The sequence below is a fragment of the Temnothorax longispinosus genome, chromosome 11, assembly GCF_030848805.1.
Source record: "Temnothorax longispinosus isolate EJ_2023e chromosome 11, Tlon_JGU_v1, whole genome shotgun sequence".
Lineage (NCBI taxonomy): Eukaryota > Metazoa > Arthropoda > Insecta > Hymenoptera > Formicidae > Temnothorax > Temnothorax longispinosus.
The window spans coordinates 4,256,850-4,274,146 of NC_092368.1; the positions used below are offsets into that span (position 1 = coordinate 4,256,850).

The window sequence follows — 17,297 nt, forward strand, 5'->3', positions numbered from 1 at the left end:
CGCGAGATCAAAGACCGCAAGCAAACATTGAAAACTATATGGAAATTATGAGTTAAATTGTTTCAAGAAGAGACTATCAGCCAAGAACTTCTCTCTTCCCTAAATATTAATGTAAAAGTTGCAAACTTTGTTTAACATCATTTAACTTATGTTACTCGTTCATAACTTCAAGCTGTTGAAGACGTCCGTTGAAGGTGGCGAGGATAAAGGGTGGCAAGGATAAAAGAAAAAAGTCACGCAGTCAATAACAACATTATCTTTTGTTTGATTACATTACGTGAGCAAATATTTGCAGTCGCCTGCGGTTGTTACCTGTACATAATTACAAGATACTGCCCTAAACCTGTTTAAGTAAATGTATACACCCGGTATTATTGGTACTTTTTCCCCGCGATGCGCCTTTTACAACTGGGCTATAAAACGACGCGTCGCGCGCGAGATAAGCTTATGATCTTTGATTCCGCTTCTGTTTTGTTAATATACTTACGGCAAACATAAATAGTAGATGGACGTACCGACAGTCGTACGGAACACATTTGGTTAGGAGTTAGATCGTGTTACTTGTTACACATCGTATAAAGGTATTACTTGACATTAGTTTCGCGTACATAAAAATGCCGCGCGACGAATGATCATTGCGCTGTTACAGCGATCGTTATGTACGCTCGCGGAGAATACAGAGTTCTCTCGGAGAACATTCTCTAAATCGTATAAAAAAAAAACCTATTTCTTTGTATAAACGCTGCGGTATAAAATCTCCGTTCAGTAAAGTTTCATAAAAACCCTTCGGCTTAACATTTAACGGGCTGACGTACACGAAATTGTCGATTTTACATAAACGATCTTTATTTTGGTTCAGATAGACCGGATCTCTCGAGGGAGAGCCCGCAAAACGAACTCTCCAGACTCGACATTTCGCGTACGTCAGAAAGTATATTAATAATATATATATCGGATTCTTTTTACGCAATTTTGTTAACATCTACAAGTACTCTTTAAGATCCGCAGTACGGCTTCTAACTCGGAATAGGCGGAGGCGGTTGGGGATTGAAAGATATGGGTCGGTAGCTCTTCTCCCTCACGAAAGGCTGCACTCCGTTCAATACAAAGCCGTTCATGGGGCTTCGCTCCTGTTTGATCGGCTCCACCGGGGTCTCGTCCTCTGTGCTAACGGCTTCCTCGCTGCGTGTTGGGCTAGCCGACCTGATTAATCGTTTCTTACTCTTTTCGCTCCATTTTTGACATCCCCTCCCCGTTCTTCCTACTATGGCATCAGCAGAGAACGCCACGACTCGCGACACGTTTCATCATCGCATTGCAACAGGAAGTCAAGATAACATTAAATGACAAAGTAATTTAAAAAAGTAACTTTAGTATAATATCTAAATAAAATATCATATATTCCTATACTTAAAAATTTCAATCTTCTTATACTTTTATGCAACTACAAATTTATAAAAGTCGATATAAAATAAATGTATATCAATTTTGGGAATAGAAATGAAACTTTTAATGCAGGCAGCCTTCCTTTTCGAAGGGAAACCACTTTCGTTCGTAGAGGATCAATATTTTGGGATTGGTCGAGTACACGTGACGCCTCTGCTGTATTTGTCAACGCGCTGAACGCCAAGGCAAACATCTATCCTAGGCGAGTTGAGGATCTAGTAAAATATTAGCATAGTCCTTATACAGACGCACGCAAGACTTGGAGAATGCTGGCCGGCGTTCAACGCGTCGGAAGATAAACCAAGACGCAATATCGTAGAGCGACGATCTTTCTCTCAAACGTACGTAACGACAATTGTGATGCGTTGGTTTACCCATTCTCGCACGATGCTTGTCACTTATGTGCCATCCTCGCCCAATACGTAGTTAGAAGCGCGACCGTATTTGCTTGGCTTGGTTTAATGAAGCGTTGTTAGATGACTAGAGGTGTTAAGACTACTTACTTTACGCCCACCTTAAAACCTGCGCATGATAAAAAATCAGAAAGCCAAAAATTAGTAGTCGCACGAGACGCGCGAGTTCTTACCTACGGGTGCGATTAGTAGATTTAATTACTACTATGTCTAGCAAACATTAATACTCGTATTCATTAACTTGCAACTGAAGTGCAAGACAAGCTGAGACACATTAAACATTGATTGTCGAGTGAATTATATATGAATTCTATGCATACTGGAACGAGCACAAAAACAAATCTGAAACTTTAGATAGAAAATATTTAAAAATAATTTTATAACATTTTGTGTATATATATGTGTGTGTGTGTAGGCAGACACATCTCTAGATTATGAAGAAAGCAAGAAATAAAAAAGTTCTTAATGCAAATCTATAAAATAAATAAAATAATTTTAATTCTTCTAAATAGAAAAATTCTGGAAACAATTATAAGGAAAATTATTGTCCGTCAAGTTTGACTTTTATTTAATAGATGTAAAAAAAAATTATATGGTCTTTAAATTATATTATTGTTCACGCTCGCTTCAGTATGCGGAATGTATCAAAAATAGACGTCATTCAAATCTACGAAAACCTCTTGTACAGGCATTTTACGTCCGTCGATGTCGCTATTATTTCGGGAAACATTCTCAGGGGCGGGGAATCGTTATCTCAAGCGGAAGTTAAGGGGACCAGATTGTATCAAACGTACCTAGACCGTATGGGCTTGCTCTTGTTGACGGCTTGCCTGGAATGCGGTCTCGTATTCGGTTGCGATAGCTCACTGTCGCTGCTGGCTAAGGAGGATCTTGCCGCCACGGCCCCATGAGCAAAATCTTTCCTGTTGAGTAACGCGTTAGAAGATTATTCGCCATTAGTGGTTTCGTCTCGCAATCGCGGACTGTTGTACGCGAGCCTAACATGGCCGCGAGCACGTGAGTGAAAGTGAATTCAAAGACTCTTCGGAATGACAGACACTTTGTACATGTGTATTGCATAGCGGAGGCGACCTTTGCCCTTCTTAATCCTTTTGCGTAGCCTATGTATGAAAATACCGCGTTCGCTTTTCACTTTCTTTCCATCGAACATCGCGTGATAAATATAAAGAACAAATCATTTTACCTAATTATCTGAGTTTTTTAAAAAACCAGTTTTAAGTAACATATTTCCCTATCATTTTCTTCGTCAACTCATTTTAAGCAAATATTTTAGATCGTTCCGAAAAGTGTTTGCACATTTCAAGAAATATATATTATAAACTAAAAAAAGTATGAGTTATAGAAATTTAACTTTTAATTAATTTCGAAGTTATATAGGACTCATCAAGAAGGTATTTCACACGATTTAAAATCGATTTGTTGTTACGCTTACCTGTAATTGTCGGATCTGGGCGTGGAGCTAAGATTCGCCGTTTTAGTGACATTCGCGTGCGCATCCACGAAGACGGGCGAGCTCTTGGGAATGTCGCATACCACTTTAGGATGCACCGTGGTCTGCTTATATTCCAGATGCGACGACGACTCGGTGGGCGCCCAGTCATAATACTTTGGCCGGTAATCTTTGTACTCCCTCGGTTGCTGTTGATGCTGTTGCTGCTGCTGCTGCTGCTGCTGTCTAGAATCCACGCTGGACGCTCTTTTACGCAAATACTCATCGCTGCTGACGCTGCTCTTTCGTATAGTCGTCAATTTCGCCGGTGGGACTGACGTGGGTGACGACGCGGATGACGATGGCGCGCCGTCCGGGTCCGCACGAGATAACTGCGAGCTGTCCCACACAGTGGGCAAGCTACTGTAATTGAAACAGATTGTTAATAGTAAATAGCAATTCTAAAGACTATAATCATTAAAAATAATTAAATAATGACCATCTATCTTAAAAAGTGTTTTAAACAAATTATATTCTCTTCAGAAACTACACTTTTTTCTAGCTACGAACTTGGATAATAAATATTTTAGTCTTAAACATTTTATCTATAGCTAAACACAAAATCGATAAAAAATTCATTATATCAAAGTTTTAAAAGCATTTAATTTCAAGCATAATTTCAAAAACCTTACCTCAGGTTTTCATCCATGCTGTACAAGCGAAGTTGCTGCCTGATATTCGCCTTCTCTCTAGCTCGTTTTCGTTGGAACTCCTCCTCTACCTTACGCATCGCTTCCAGCTCGCCTTTCCTCTGTCTTTCCTTGGCTTCCGCCTCCCGCGATAGCTTTTCCGCTAATCTACGCCTCTCAATCTGCCGCACAGTACTCTGGAATGTGAATCTACGGCCTTTCGAGTTGCTCTTTAACGGTGCTTTGACTTCCGGTGCAATTTCCTTATCATCCTGCAAATTTTGCTGACCACCGACGGGCGAAGTACTTCGTTGTTTCATCTCAGAAATATTGTCACACGATTTGGAAAATCTAGTATTCACTTTTGCATCGTTCGCGAAAGGCTTTTCTTTCAAAATGACTGATTCTTTGGGCTGCTTGCTCGTCTTTTCTACATCTTTGCTAGGTTTCCTGAATTCGTCCACACCGTTCTTGCGGTACTTTGATCCGGAGCCGTTACCAGAATTCTTTTCACTTTCCACTGCCATGTTGCTCCTGTAGTTTAAACTCTGCGACTGATATTGAGAGTCATTAGATTCAGGCAAGTACATTACATGACCGCCGGAGGCCAAGTACGAAAACGAGGGCGGCTTCATGATTACAGGAAAGTCACCGCGATCCTCCAGGTCTTCTACTAAAACCTCGTCCTCATCCTCATCGTCGAAGCCGGGCTTCCAACCGGGTGGCGAGGATCGCGTTGCGTCCGTGATCTGGGTATGCTGCAACGACGTCGGGGCGCTTGTCGACAGTAGCCAATTATCGTCGAGAACGTCGCGAGTGCGTTTCCTCTCCAAGTCTAGCGGTCCGAGTCCGAGAGCGCCCGACACCGACCTCTTCAACTTCTGCAGCGAATTGAAGGTTGAACCTTCCTTATTCTTCAGATCCGGATTATACAAGTACATGCGATTGTCGTCGCGTGGCAATGACAACGAGAATACGTGCGCCCTAGGCGGAAATTTCACGGGGGTCGGCATCGGCGGCGGCGAATCCACTCCGGCGTCACTGCTGGACTCCTCGCCTAGATCCTGTTGCGGCGTCCACGTCGGTCTCGTCGCCGGTGTCTTCAATCGGTTGTTGTTGGTATTGGTGCTAATGTCCAATGAGTCGTCATTGGCCGCGCCGGCATCCCCGGATATACCAGAATCGCCAGATTTATCGTGCGAACTTCGCGGACCGAGTACGATCAGCGGCGGAGGCGGCCTCGACAGACGTTCGATACGTTCCTCGAACATCACCTGATACCAAACAACGTAACAATATAACCGGACGTGTTCCAAATATTTTGCATCTCTTCACTTGCTAACTATTTTTCTAATTATCGTACTAAAATATTTTTTACGCGCTTACCGGAATTTCCTCGCTCGCCGTGCTCATGGTTGGTCCAGGTGCTTCTAACGCTGACAGTAATCTCCACGCTGCCGATGGTGAAAATCGCGGGATTTCCAACTGTTTCTTAGGTAACGTAGGTCGCAATTTCAATGAGATATCCTCGATTCCGCTTTTCCCCTGAAAATTGAAATCATTCGGTTCATTAAAATATGTATTCAAACTTTTCTTTTTTTAAATAAACAATTACGCTAAACGATAATCTTGTAATTTTATTGATAGAGCGTTATAAATAAAAAAAGAAACATGTTACTCACATCATCCGTGTAGTCGTGGCATTCGATTGATCCATTGATTTGTCTGGTCTGCAACCTGGATTGTATTTGCTCCATGTGCTGGTCCACGCAATTCCGTGACTCATTCGATAACGCTTCGTCCATGCCGAAGTAGAAGGTCTTCGGTGCGGATTTCTCAGGTGACGGCAATCTAGAGAAATGATCGAGGAGATATCAAACTCTGCGCGATGATTACAAATGAATGCACTAATCATCACTTATTCGTCATCATCGGAAAACTAATTACGTGTCTATACGCATCCGTGCGCTCAAGACATTCATTGATAAGGGAAATAATTATCGGAATCATTTCAACGCACGCGCACGCATCCGCGACTCGCGAGTGAGAGATAAATGGATCTGAGATGCGAGAGCAACTTACACGTGCCAATTTTTCTCGCGGACATCCTTGGCTTCTGGTTTCCTCGCGAGCTTCTCTTTGGATTTTGCATCTTTCTTCTCCGCCGTCGCGGGAACAGGTTCGCAGGACCATCTCTTCTCGTCCGGCGCGCCATCAGTATTCCTAACGTCGCTCTTCCGCCATCTACGATCGGGATCTCTCTCCTTCTCTCTTTCTTTGGCCTCGCTCGTTCGCTCAGGCGTGCTTTCCCTCCCGGAACCCTGCCCGCGAGGATCTGTGACCCTGATGTAAGGCCTCACCGGACTCTCCGATCTGGTTCTCCCGGAGTCCGCCGCGTTTTCATACTTCCGGCTCTTCGCGACACTCTTCGCTCGTTGATAGTCCTCAAGAAGATCCCTCCGTTGTTTCTCCGACGAGAGTTTATCTCCCGAGGACTGCCCCACGGCGTCCACGCGATCCTTCGGACCTTTCCGAAGAGGTTCTTTCGGGTGCATCGCGGAGTATTCGTCGAATATTGCCGGTTTCTCGACGAGTCGTCTCTTTCCGCCCGATACAGCCTCCGCTTGCCTCTCCTCCAAGTAGTCCTTAGTCCTCCCGGGATCACGAGCGTTTCCTTTGTGTTCGTCATACGAGTTGTGCTTATTTTCGGATCGATTACAACGATCAGGTAGCCGCCTCTCCTCGACCATCCTATCCTCGATCACGCGCTCTTCAGGACAACTCTCCTCGTTCCTCGCTGATCTCTTTTCCGGCCTTTTCACCTCCTCGATCTTCGGCTCTTTTGTGCATCGATCAGCGTCGCTGTTGCGTTCCAAGTTTGCCGACTCTACAGAGGATCTGCCGCCGCAATTGAGCTTATTGCGCACCTTCCTGGCTACTTGCATCAACTCCGCTTGGAACTCCGGGCTGCTCATGCTTCTCTGCAGCGTGTTCTTGCCATCAAAGATTCGCGAACGCCTATGCTCATCCCGGCACCAACGATCCTGATGGAGATGGTTGCTCTGGTCACGCCAGACGAGCCTGTTCTCCTTGTTGGCGGCGCGGCCGTCCTCACCACGCCACCGTCGCTCGTTCTCCAGTCCGCTGCCACCGTTCTCGCAGCGTTCCGCGATAGCGTGTGTTTGCGACGATGAGGAAGAAGAGAGCCAGTTGACCTGCGCTCTCTTCGTTTCCGCTCGCGTTTTGAAGAGGCGCGACCGCCTCGGCGGCGGTTGGACCTCCTCTCCGCGGCAACCACCCGGTCGATCCTGACCAGATTCTGTATATCTAGGAACAAGGTTCCTACATCGAAACATAGATGCTTTAGACTGACTATTGGCAGACGAGAAGCTCTCTACTAATGTTAATATAATTTGTATACTTGATAAAGAGAGAGATCGACATTTGGCAAATTATTATTGATATCATATTCCTGGTGAAAAATTATCAATCTTAAGAAAGAACGTCTATAGAGATATTGTTCATTAAAATAAAAATTTTTTACTGGATTATAAATTAAATAACAATAATTCGAGAAATAAAGGTGATACTCGATGTATCAGTAGCATTTCTACCTGTAAGAATCTGGGGACGATCCATCAACGACGCCGTTTGATGGCGGCGCCGGTGCCTTGTATTTCTTCTTGCCCCTGTACCGGCTCTCTCGCTCCCTGCACTCTCGTTCGGGATAATGCCCGCTTCCGCAATGCCGGTGCTCCATCGCGTGCTGCTGTTGCTGCTGCTGCTTCCCGTTGCAGCGCGCCGCCTCCCGCGCCATCGGCGAGTACCGCAGATCGGGCTCGCTGCCGAATCTCTTGAGCTCCTGCATCTCGTTCTCCATGCAGCATCTCGACCCGTTCCCGTAGTAGCAGCAATGGTGCTCGAGCTTGCGGCTACGTGACGCGCCGATGTTCGACGCCGAGGTGCTGCGGCTGCGAAATATTCCCTGCTGGAGGGCGAGAGAGAGAGAGCAGGCTTGAAAAATACCGACTTGAATCCCTGATTTTCTTCGCTTTGTTCAATCATTTTTACAACGATTTAAATCCCCATGCACAGTCCTGCATGCGCGAGCTGAGCAAAATATTTACGTCTGCCTCTCATAATAGGAGTTCTCATTAGTGAGCTCCGATTATATGCATAACGGGTTAACAGAATATTTTTTTTCTTAAGTATTACATAAAGGTGGAACGGTAAAGTGTTACGTTTATTCTTAGAACACTGTTGATTTACAAAGCGTACGCGACTTGCTTCTGATAGCGCGTAATAAGCGCTATAGAGGACGAGGCATCACGATAAAGCGGGGCGGATGAGAAACCGTCGTCTCTGTGCAACCGTCGGCACAAAGCGTTCGATGAAAGCCGCGTGATACATTTCGCGAATTCGCGGTAAAAAGTCGCTCTATAGAATAATCTTAACCGGGTTACGACACATGGCGCCCGGCCAAAAGACGCAATACGAATTCTGCACGGATGCGCATTATCATCCCGCGTGAGAATTCTAGACGACGGAAACGTGCGTCTTCGCGGACAGAAGGAGGACTGGCTAGACACGAAATCAGAAGATTGAAACCGAGGCGAGTCGGAATAAAAAATTATCTTTTCGGCAATTTTACAAAGGCAAGTTTTCACGCTAAAGCGATTCGGAGCAGAAAATATGTCTTTCCGTGACTCTTATCAATAAATATAAATAATAATTTCACCAGAAACCTAAATAAATATATGAAGTAAAAGGAGAGATATACATTTATTATATCCATATAGTTCTCCTTTTTTATTTTTGGAATTCCGATAGATTCGAAATAGATGTACAAATTGATACCGCTTGTATTGAGCCGCTATAAAATCTTTCTTGTTATAAGAATAGAAACGCTTCAGAATGCTTTTTGCTGTCCGATCACTGCGGGGGCGCATTTACTTTTGCTGTCAAACCACTCCGGAATACATAACTCTCCGAATCGAAGCGGTTTGCACCACGTGCATATCTTTTTGTGGAGGCGTTTCGATGGAGCAGACTTTCCGCTTTCGAAGTGGATTTGAAAACAAACATATACGAACGCGACAATATGCTCCTCTTGCGAAACGCGAGCAGAAATTTATTTGGCCCTTGGTTTATCCCAAGCGGAATGATTAAAGATTGTGACAAAGAGATAACATATCTCTAACATACTGATCAAAAATTGACGCAGTTAAATTTGACTGACAATGTATCGTCTAATCTATTATTACTATCTTCCTATCAATGTCTCTATCCGTCACTATTGTTAACAAGGAAAATTATCAACCGGCATGAGAATCTGTACCTGCGGCAAAATAAATTTCCACGCACCCGCCGATGGTGCCCGCAATTGCAACGGATCGTGCGGCGGCACACGAAGAGCAGCATGGCATGGCACGCCACGTCATCAGCGCGATTCGAAAAGCCGCCGCGAATCCTTACCTTATTAAGGTCGTGCGGAAGCGTGAGGGCCGGCGGTCGGCGGCCGCTTATGGTTCCCCCGTTGTGAATGATGCTTCCATTATTGGTGGCGCGTAGCCGCTGATTGGGCGGCTCCGGTAGGACCTTGTGTCCCGTCGGCTGCTGAGGGTGATGCCTGCTCAGCTCCCGGGGGAAGGACTGCGTCCACCCGCGTCCAGCGATCTCCTGCGACGGCCCGCTGGACGCGCAATATTGATGGGAGCTGCTGCCGTTGTTGCCCATTTCTATGCCGACCTGGCGTCTCTATGGTGCGCACGATTCGCCATTCATCTTGCATCTGGAAGGATCAGAAAGCGGGACCAATTATCTAACGTGTTCGTCTGAAATCCTATTGAAAGTTACTGTGGGATCTAATTGGATCCGTAAAGCTGAATGTGCCATAAATCCGGAAATTTTTATGGGAGCAATAAGAATTACGCTGTTTCTAAAGTATAATATGACTTTCAGAAAGATAAGCTAATCAGTTAGGCAGATCACACAGTTAGCAGGAAGTTTATAAGTGAATTCTGAAAGAGCAATGAGTTCTATATTCGCTAGTAGAAATACAATAAGAATAGATACGAAGAAAAAATAATAACTAATTGCATAATAATTGGAATAAATATAAAACGCATTGTTAGAGATAATAATATAATGATTCTAACGATAACAAACAAAAGAAATTGTGTAACGCAGATGGATAAAAGAAGATAAAATGAATCTAGAAGAAATATGATAAATAGATGCAAATGTTGATACAGTGTTACGAGTCGGGCTTAAATACTCTGTACGACGATCTGTATATTCCGTAGAACGATCGGATTGCCAATTAAGAGAATCATTTGCAAACCAGTTCCAATTTCCCTTAAACCACCTGCATCCAAAGTGCGCTTTCGCATACCAATTCGTTTGGCGCTTTGCATAACGATTAAGGGTGTAATTAAATGTTAATTAGAGTGATCAATTTACAAATATGTTGCAGAGTCCGCCTTAAATGCTCTTCGATAAGGCTACACTGTTGCATAATAACGCGCTCGTATTTTAACACTTGATTCTAATTAATATTTTCTCCGCGAGAAGATATATTTTACGAGCCACGATAATGTCGTCGATGAAAAATCATTCGCATGAATACAGATTATAAGAAAGCGTTGCATCTTCCTCTTGCTATCAAGATCAAAATGAAAACAAGTATATCGTATAAATATCATTAATTCCACTTATAATGTGCATTCTCTCTCCGATCGTATTCGGAAAAAGTGCCATTGCTCAATAACTTTCTAACATCTTTATACATCTCCTATCGGACGAAGGACGACGCGACGGTTCGCGAGGCCATTGATGAACGAAGAGTGCACGGGGTCCCGGGAAGCCGGTGGGAGGGAGAGCGGAAAAAGAGGAGAGTAAACGCACGCGAGTTGACCGAACGATCCGAACGAGCAGGCCGATTATCTTACAGTTAGACGTGGCTTAACCTCGTGTCAGTCGTGTCGGGATACGGGGAGAAAGAGAAGGAGAGACCGCGGGTAAGAGAGAGAGAGAGAGAGAGAGGACCGTCTGGGATGCGTCTTTCTAAAGTAAGTTCTTCCATTCACCACCGGTACGGGAGCAGGTGCCCCAACCTGCACACGCGACCCGTCCGTGTCGATCGACCGGTAGTACCGCTAGCCCGGGTTGAGTAAGAGCGATGCGAAAAGCGTCGGAGAAAAGTCGACGTCGTTAAGGTAAACGGCGTAAAACGAGTAAGACGGTCTCCCTGTGTTAATGCATCTCGTATTCAACGCAGCGTGGAAACGACGGCGCGTGGAAAACTGGTTTTCCCGCGCGTCTCTTTCTCCCTCTTGCTCTCTTTCTTTTGCTCTAAGATGTCCCGATCTCGCGTCGAATTGAAAATAAAAACATCGGGGGATCGAATCGTCGCTCGCGCGCGATGCCGATGCTTATTATTCGCGAAAAATTCGCGGGGTGAATGAGCGAAATTACGCTCGCGCGATCGCTCTCAGGAGGCGGATAATACTGACATCGATATCGAGTGTGTGCGAAAGGCGACGATCTGAAGTATACAGGTTTCCTCCGGTGAAAAGGGTTCGTATCGAAGCTTGCAGTTGAGATGAAATAACCGATTGATCGATAAATGCGAGGTGCAAATTATGGCTTAGATATTCCTTGATAGCTTAGATATTCTTGCTAAGTACACTATACGCGTGTTTACCTGCGTTTTCTGAAATAGGAAGGCCCGACTGCAACGCGTTTCACTTCCGCACGATGCGGTGAAACAACGGGGACCAGATTGATCGATATTGCAGTCGGATCAAAGAAAAAGACACCGAGAGTGGTTCTCACAGTTTCACCTCCGACAATGCATTCTGAAATTCACGCAGCTTACAATCGTTTAAATGTTGGAACGTGCGCAATTTTATCGTAAATGCAATGGTAATGAACGCGTAACAGGATATTAATTACGTCTAATGCGAAACAAGTCTGTGGCAACACTTGCAGCATCGTGATCTTTTAAATGGCTAAACTTTCGTAATTCGTAGTTGATATAAAGATACAATGCACATAAAATTATGTTACATACGTGTAAGGTACAACATAAAGTACAACTTTAACAAAATAATTCTAAAAATAATTAAAGCCTTTATAAGTATCATACAACAGCTAGCCAATTTTTCCTTAATATAATCATTTTTATTACAAAGTTCAATTGTACGCGAGGAAAAATCCTAGTGACAACACCTGACGATACCTAATTGCTATTCGGTCGGCGTCATCGGCGTCGATTCTCCAGTGGATTCGCGCGCGATTGTCGTGCCGCGGCGAGAGGATTCTCCGGGGCACAAAGTGGCAAGTGATGCATGACGGATGGCGGCGGTTATGATAACTCGAGCGTAGGGTACCCGCGGGGGGAAGACGAAGGAAGAAAGAAGAAGGGAGCAACATCAGAAGGAAAAGGAGGAAGACGAAATAGAAGGAGGAGGAGGAGAAGGAGGAGGAAGAGAAGGAGCGCAGGGGGCGACGAAGCGCAAAGGGACCCAGGCAGAGAGAACGGGGAACGGGAAGGCAGGGGGGAGGAGGACGTTTGCCCCCTCGCGATGATCATCGCCGAGAGTCATCGAACTTGGAAGGATAGGAAGAACGATTCTCCGTCTGCCGTCTTCTCGTTCGCGATAGCTCGGCGTGAGCGCGAGCGAGCTAGGATGTAGGATAGCAGGCAGGCAAGGCAGCTGCGCAGCCCCGGCTATCTCGAGGAACTCGAATCGAACCCGGACTGTATTCCCGGGCGATATACATACGCCTACGTGTCGCGATTGTCGGCACAAATCATGCGCTTCCTGCTGCACGCGCCGTGGCAAAAATCCGCAAGCGCCCGAGCCGACAATCCGATCCGATCGGATCGAGCGCGTCACTGGGTGCTCCGTTTCTTCCATTTTCCCTTTTTTCGCGTTATTTGTGACGTTTAGAATGAAACGATGTGTGTCTCTGTCCCTTTCTCTCGCACGATTTACGCAATGCGGAGTTTTTTTAACCAATGGAAGAATCGGAAGCAAACCGCGCTTGTGACCTATCATTAGAGATTGGCTCCGGTACTTCACAACGGAAGTATCATTCGCTATATGCAGTGCGTTCGGACCGAGATTCGAATCGATAAAGCACGGGAGCTTGGTAGATCGGAAATGATGGGCGAGGGTCGTTATTACGTTCTTGGATTCACGAAATAAAAGAGCACGTATCTTCTATGTGTTTCAATAGCGATGTCTCACCCCGTGTATTATGGTCCGTCCTTCCTATATTTCACCTCGACTAACCGCGCATTTCGTCTTCCGACAAAATTTAATACTAATAATCTGTTCAATGCGCAGGTATAATTTTCTCTAGCTAAAAATAAGGTAGCAACTAAACATAGGTGGCATGTGTTTCTGGAGAACGTTTCCAGTATCAAATAGAACCGTCTCTTAGGAAAACGATATATAAGTAAAGTATAACTAAAATTAGGAAGAAATAGAATCATTTAGAATTATATATAATTATACATAAAATATAATTTTGTATATGTGTAAGTGTGTGTGAATTATATATAATTACATGTTCTGTGTCATCGAATAATAACTATTGCGTACAACAATTTAAATAAAAAAGCATCTAATCTGTCAATAGTTTGATTAAAACTCAAGTATAATTTTTTGCGATAAAAACAGCACGCAACTAAATATTTCAACAAAGTAAGATTGAAATTTCAAAGTCAGATAGAACCTTCTCACTTAGACCAGTGTAATTGTGTGTTTCCTCATCCGTAGAACAATGTCCACCCTGTATAACCGCGTGCCCCGTCTTCCGACAGGAACGTTCTATCTTGTAGAACCATGGCGGCCCCGCGGACGCTCGTAAAGAACAAAATGCCAATCCAATTTCCCGGAAGGTCTCACTCAGGCGAGTCTCTCCATCTCCCTTTTCCTCTCGCGTTCTCCATCTTCTCCTCGATCGGTTAAGGAGCCAGGCTCTTCCTTTACTCGGGGATCTCGCGGGGAGACATTCCGCCACGCGAGAACGCCCGCTGGAATTTAACCGTTGCGCCCTCGGGCTCGGGAGGGACAACCGGTACTGACTGTAGTATGTGCGAAACAACGAGAGCTTATCCCGGTAATAAAAGCCGGTCTAAATATCTCAAACGCGCCGTTGAGAAATCTCGTTCAACGGCGTGCTACGTTCCACCGGATAATCGACCATGTTGGATCAACGTGTCGGTTTCGTAGTTGCGAGGCGCGCTACCACAATGCACATGCCAATTTGATAGCCAATAATAGTCTACGGTACTCCAGATTACCCAAATCATCACGGAATGTAACAATTCCAAGATTATTCTTACCGCAATGTAATTACAGTGTATTTTCACGTTTGCCACACATCGAACAGTAAATATAATTATACATATATATATTTTAAAATTTGGAAAAATAAAAATAATAAAATTGCAACACGATGGTCTGCTGCAGATCAAACAATCAATCTATTTCTCTAAGCGCTCAGGACGCGAAAAATTAATGAGCGAACGACATTGTTCGCACAAATAATGTTCCACGTAGCGTAGTCCACTTGTGCGTTTCGTACCTGGACTCGTGAATATTGATTAAACGAGCGGGGGCGATGGCGAAACCCCGTGTCTCCTCGAAGGAAGGAGGAAAGGGGGAATCGGCGAAAAATCGCGATATTCGCCGGTCGCGGTGAGAAACGAAGGCACGTGTGTACCCACGGCGGCCCTACTGTCTGAATCCGCACACAATGGCGTGTTCCAACTTTCACATTTTGCTCGAAAGTAATAACGTTACGACGCGCCGTCGCGCCGTGGAAATCCTACGACGCGCCGCAACCACGACCGGTCGCAACCTGCAACCCGCGCGCGCAGATATTATCTCACCCCCGATGTACCATATATCAGCGCGAGTGAGCGAGCTGCGTCCCCGCCGCCGCCGCCGCCGCCCGGCTAGATCCGCGGTTCGATCGCGGTAATAATGATTGGATGGAACGCACAATGGGCGAGCAGGGGGCGCGGGTGGAAACACTATTGCCTCGCGCCGAGAGCCGCGGCAAGTCGACTTTCGACTCGGCTGTGACCTCTGACCCGCGCGCAACCCCTCGATGTACCGAGCATCGAAACCGGTATACGACCATCCCTCGGCTTACACCGGCGGAACGAGCTTTTTCGGTTCGCAGAATCCGCGGCGCAAATTACACGGGACGGATACGTTTCGCAAAGATTTATGCGGGAATACCCGCGCGGAAGATACTTAACTCAGCGATTTTTCATCATGCAACAATAAAATCCCGTCGATCAGCAGATGAGAGTAATATCGATTATATGTAGTTTTCAATGTTTTAGAGATGTTTAATAATGTTTATTAAACATTGTTTCTCCTAACGTTACAACTGCAGTGCAGAAATCCGCGTGTTGCGGCATGATAATGCACTGTCACAGTTACTTAAAGCATTAATTGCCTGGTCACGAGAGCAACGAATTTCCTAACGAAACGTCACACTTTCGTGCCGCGCGAGGCTAATTTTCCTCCGCGAGCATTAACGAGTCTTGCATTCGCTCGCTCGCTCTTCCGTGACTCCTGTTGAAGTCGAGGCGAGTTCGCGGGCGCGAAACACGAGACGAGCGAGTCTAACTCACGGACTGACTTTTCGTACTCCCTGCCTTTCGTACGTATCACGGTGCGGTAGATAGCAAACGGCTCTTGTAACTCTCGCCGAGATAAATGCAGATTGTGCGAGTAGGTATATACGTCTAGGCCTGTCTCGCAACTCTTGCTTAATTGACGCTGAGATCCTTCGGATGCCGTTCCCTCTCCTCTCGCGATTTCCTTGTCGGGAGGAGCGGAGGAGAGGGCCGAGGCCGTGCCGCGAGCGAGGGGTAAAGCGAGAAGGAAAACGTGGGGTGAAACAGGGACAAGGAGAAAAAGATGGACTTCGGAAAGAGAGAGAAAGACGGAGAGGGAGAAAGGAGGAAAGAGGGAAGGGAGAAAGGAAGGAAGAGAGAGAAAGAGAGAGAGAGAGAGAGAGAGAGAGAGAGAGAGAGAGAGAGAGAGAGAGGAATGTGGGGTGAGAGAAAGGGCGAGTTATTAAGCGGGCATAGGTGCGCGAGTAATATATCGCACGTGGTCATAGCTACTGAATCGGTATATCGAGCAGTACTTTAGCTCATTAAAGAGCGCGCGGCAACGGCTGCCCGCCGTCGACTTCTTGGGAGCTTTAATTAATCAGGAATCGTAACGTTAGACCATCTGTCGGCGATAAGACGCACAGGTGCCGTATACGCGCGTTCGCGATCGCGATCATCGTACCGGCGTAATGCGTACGTGATTACAGAGTGCGCCGGCCAAATAGGCGCAAAAGGCATCCGGTAATTACGGACCTCGAAGTATCTTCGGAAACGAAGATCGAGCAGTAGCGAAGAGGACGTGGTCGGGACCGAAAGAAAAGAAGAAGATATTTGACAAACGTATAACATTGCTGTGTCCGAAATATTTGACGCTATACACGAAGCTTCGAGAGGAAGCGATAAAAAATGTATAGTGTCTCGAGATTTCTCTCCCTTTCTCTTTTATTCATTCAATTTTAAAATTAGGATCCTTCAAGATTTTATTTTATTATCGCGCGCTTCATGTCTCGAGATTCCGAACTTTCAATACTTCTCACGTCCGCTAAATCTCGTCGCGTCGACGAGATTCCCGCTGGTACAGCGACACGTTCCGCATACATTTAAGCTCGAAACGCGCAGAGGATCGTCACGTCCCCCTGATTAATCGTTCAAGCGCAACTTTGTCATCGTGTTCTACGAGTCGTAACGCAAACGACGACGGCCGGCCAGGGCGCTCGCGCATCCGCGAAACGCTCTCCAGGATCGTTTAATTACTTGGCAGCGGCGTGTTTGCATGCGAAATGCGTGTCCACGCATCCTGCGCTAGTAATTGCCCCTTTACGTGTCACGAGCCGGGAGGAGGACGACCGCGACGTCGTGACTGGCCGCCGTAGGTGCCGCCTCCGGTAACGTCGATCCTTCCGGCCGGCGCGGCGCGGCCGTCCGGCGGGTGCATTTACGTCGCACGTTTAATGCATGCAAACGACCGAGGATATATGAAAAAAATGCTTTTCCGCCCGTTAACGTAATTCGCCCGTAATCCCGTGGTATCCCCTGCGCTCACCCCTCTTACTGCGCTGCCTCCTGCAGCGACGAAAATGGGACTGGACTGTGAGACACGGAAATATGTTAGTTTATTTCTTGTGACATTGCTTTTATCAAAATTT

The 17,297-nt window shown here is 45.8% G+C and overlaps 1 protein-coding gene across 7 annotated transcripts in view; it reads right to left on the reverse strand.

The window, feature by feature from the left end:
* Window positions 1–241: 241 nt before the first annotated feature.
* LOC139821857 (uncharacterized) overlaps window positions 242–17,297 on the reverse strand; it is a 67,413-nt gene continuing 50,357 nt past the window's right edge. For 3 of the 7 annotated variants that reach the window (XM_071793216.1, XM_071793215.1, XM_071793214.1), the window contains 9 exons: window positions 9,474–9,789; window positions 7,613–7,986; window positions 6,081–7,340; window positions 5,681–5,849; window positions 5,385–5,543; window positions 4,002–5,272; window positions 3,313–3,732; window positions 2,654–2,782; window positions 242–1,203 (listed from right to left, as the gene is read on the reverse strand). In XM_071793216.1, the coding sequence (XP_071649317.1) occupies window positions 1,017–1,203; window positions 2,654–2,782; window positions 3,313–3,732; window positions 4,002–5,272; window positions 5,385–5,543; window positions 5,681–5,849; window positions 6,081–7,340; window positions 7,613–7,986; window positions 9,474–9,734 (4,230 nt within the window). In that variant the 5' untranslated portion in view covers window positions 9,735–9,789 and the 3' untranslated portion in view covers window positions 242–1,016. Of the gene's footprint in view, window positions 1,969–2,653; window positions 2,783–3,312; window positions 3,733–4,001; window positions 5,273–5,384; window positions 5,544–5,680; window positions 5,850–6,080; window positions 7,341–7,612; window positions 7,987–9,473; window positions 9,790–17,297 lie in introns of all 7 variants that reach the window. The other 4 variants (XR_011734367.1, XM_071793217.1, XM_071793218.1 and 1 more) reach the window with 4 other exon arrangements.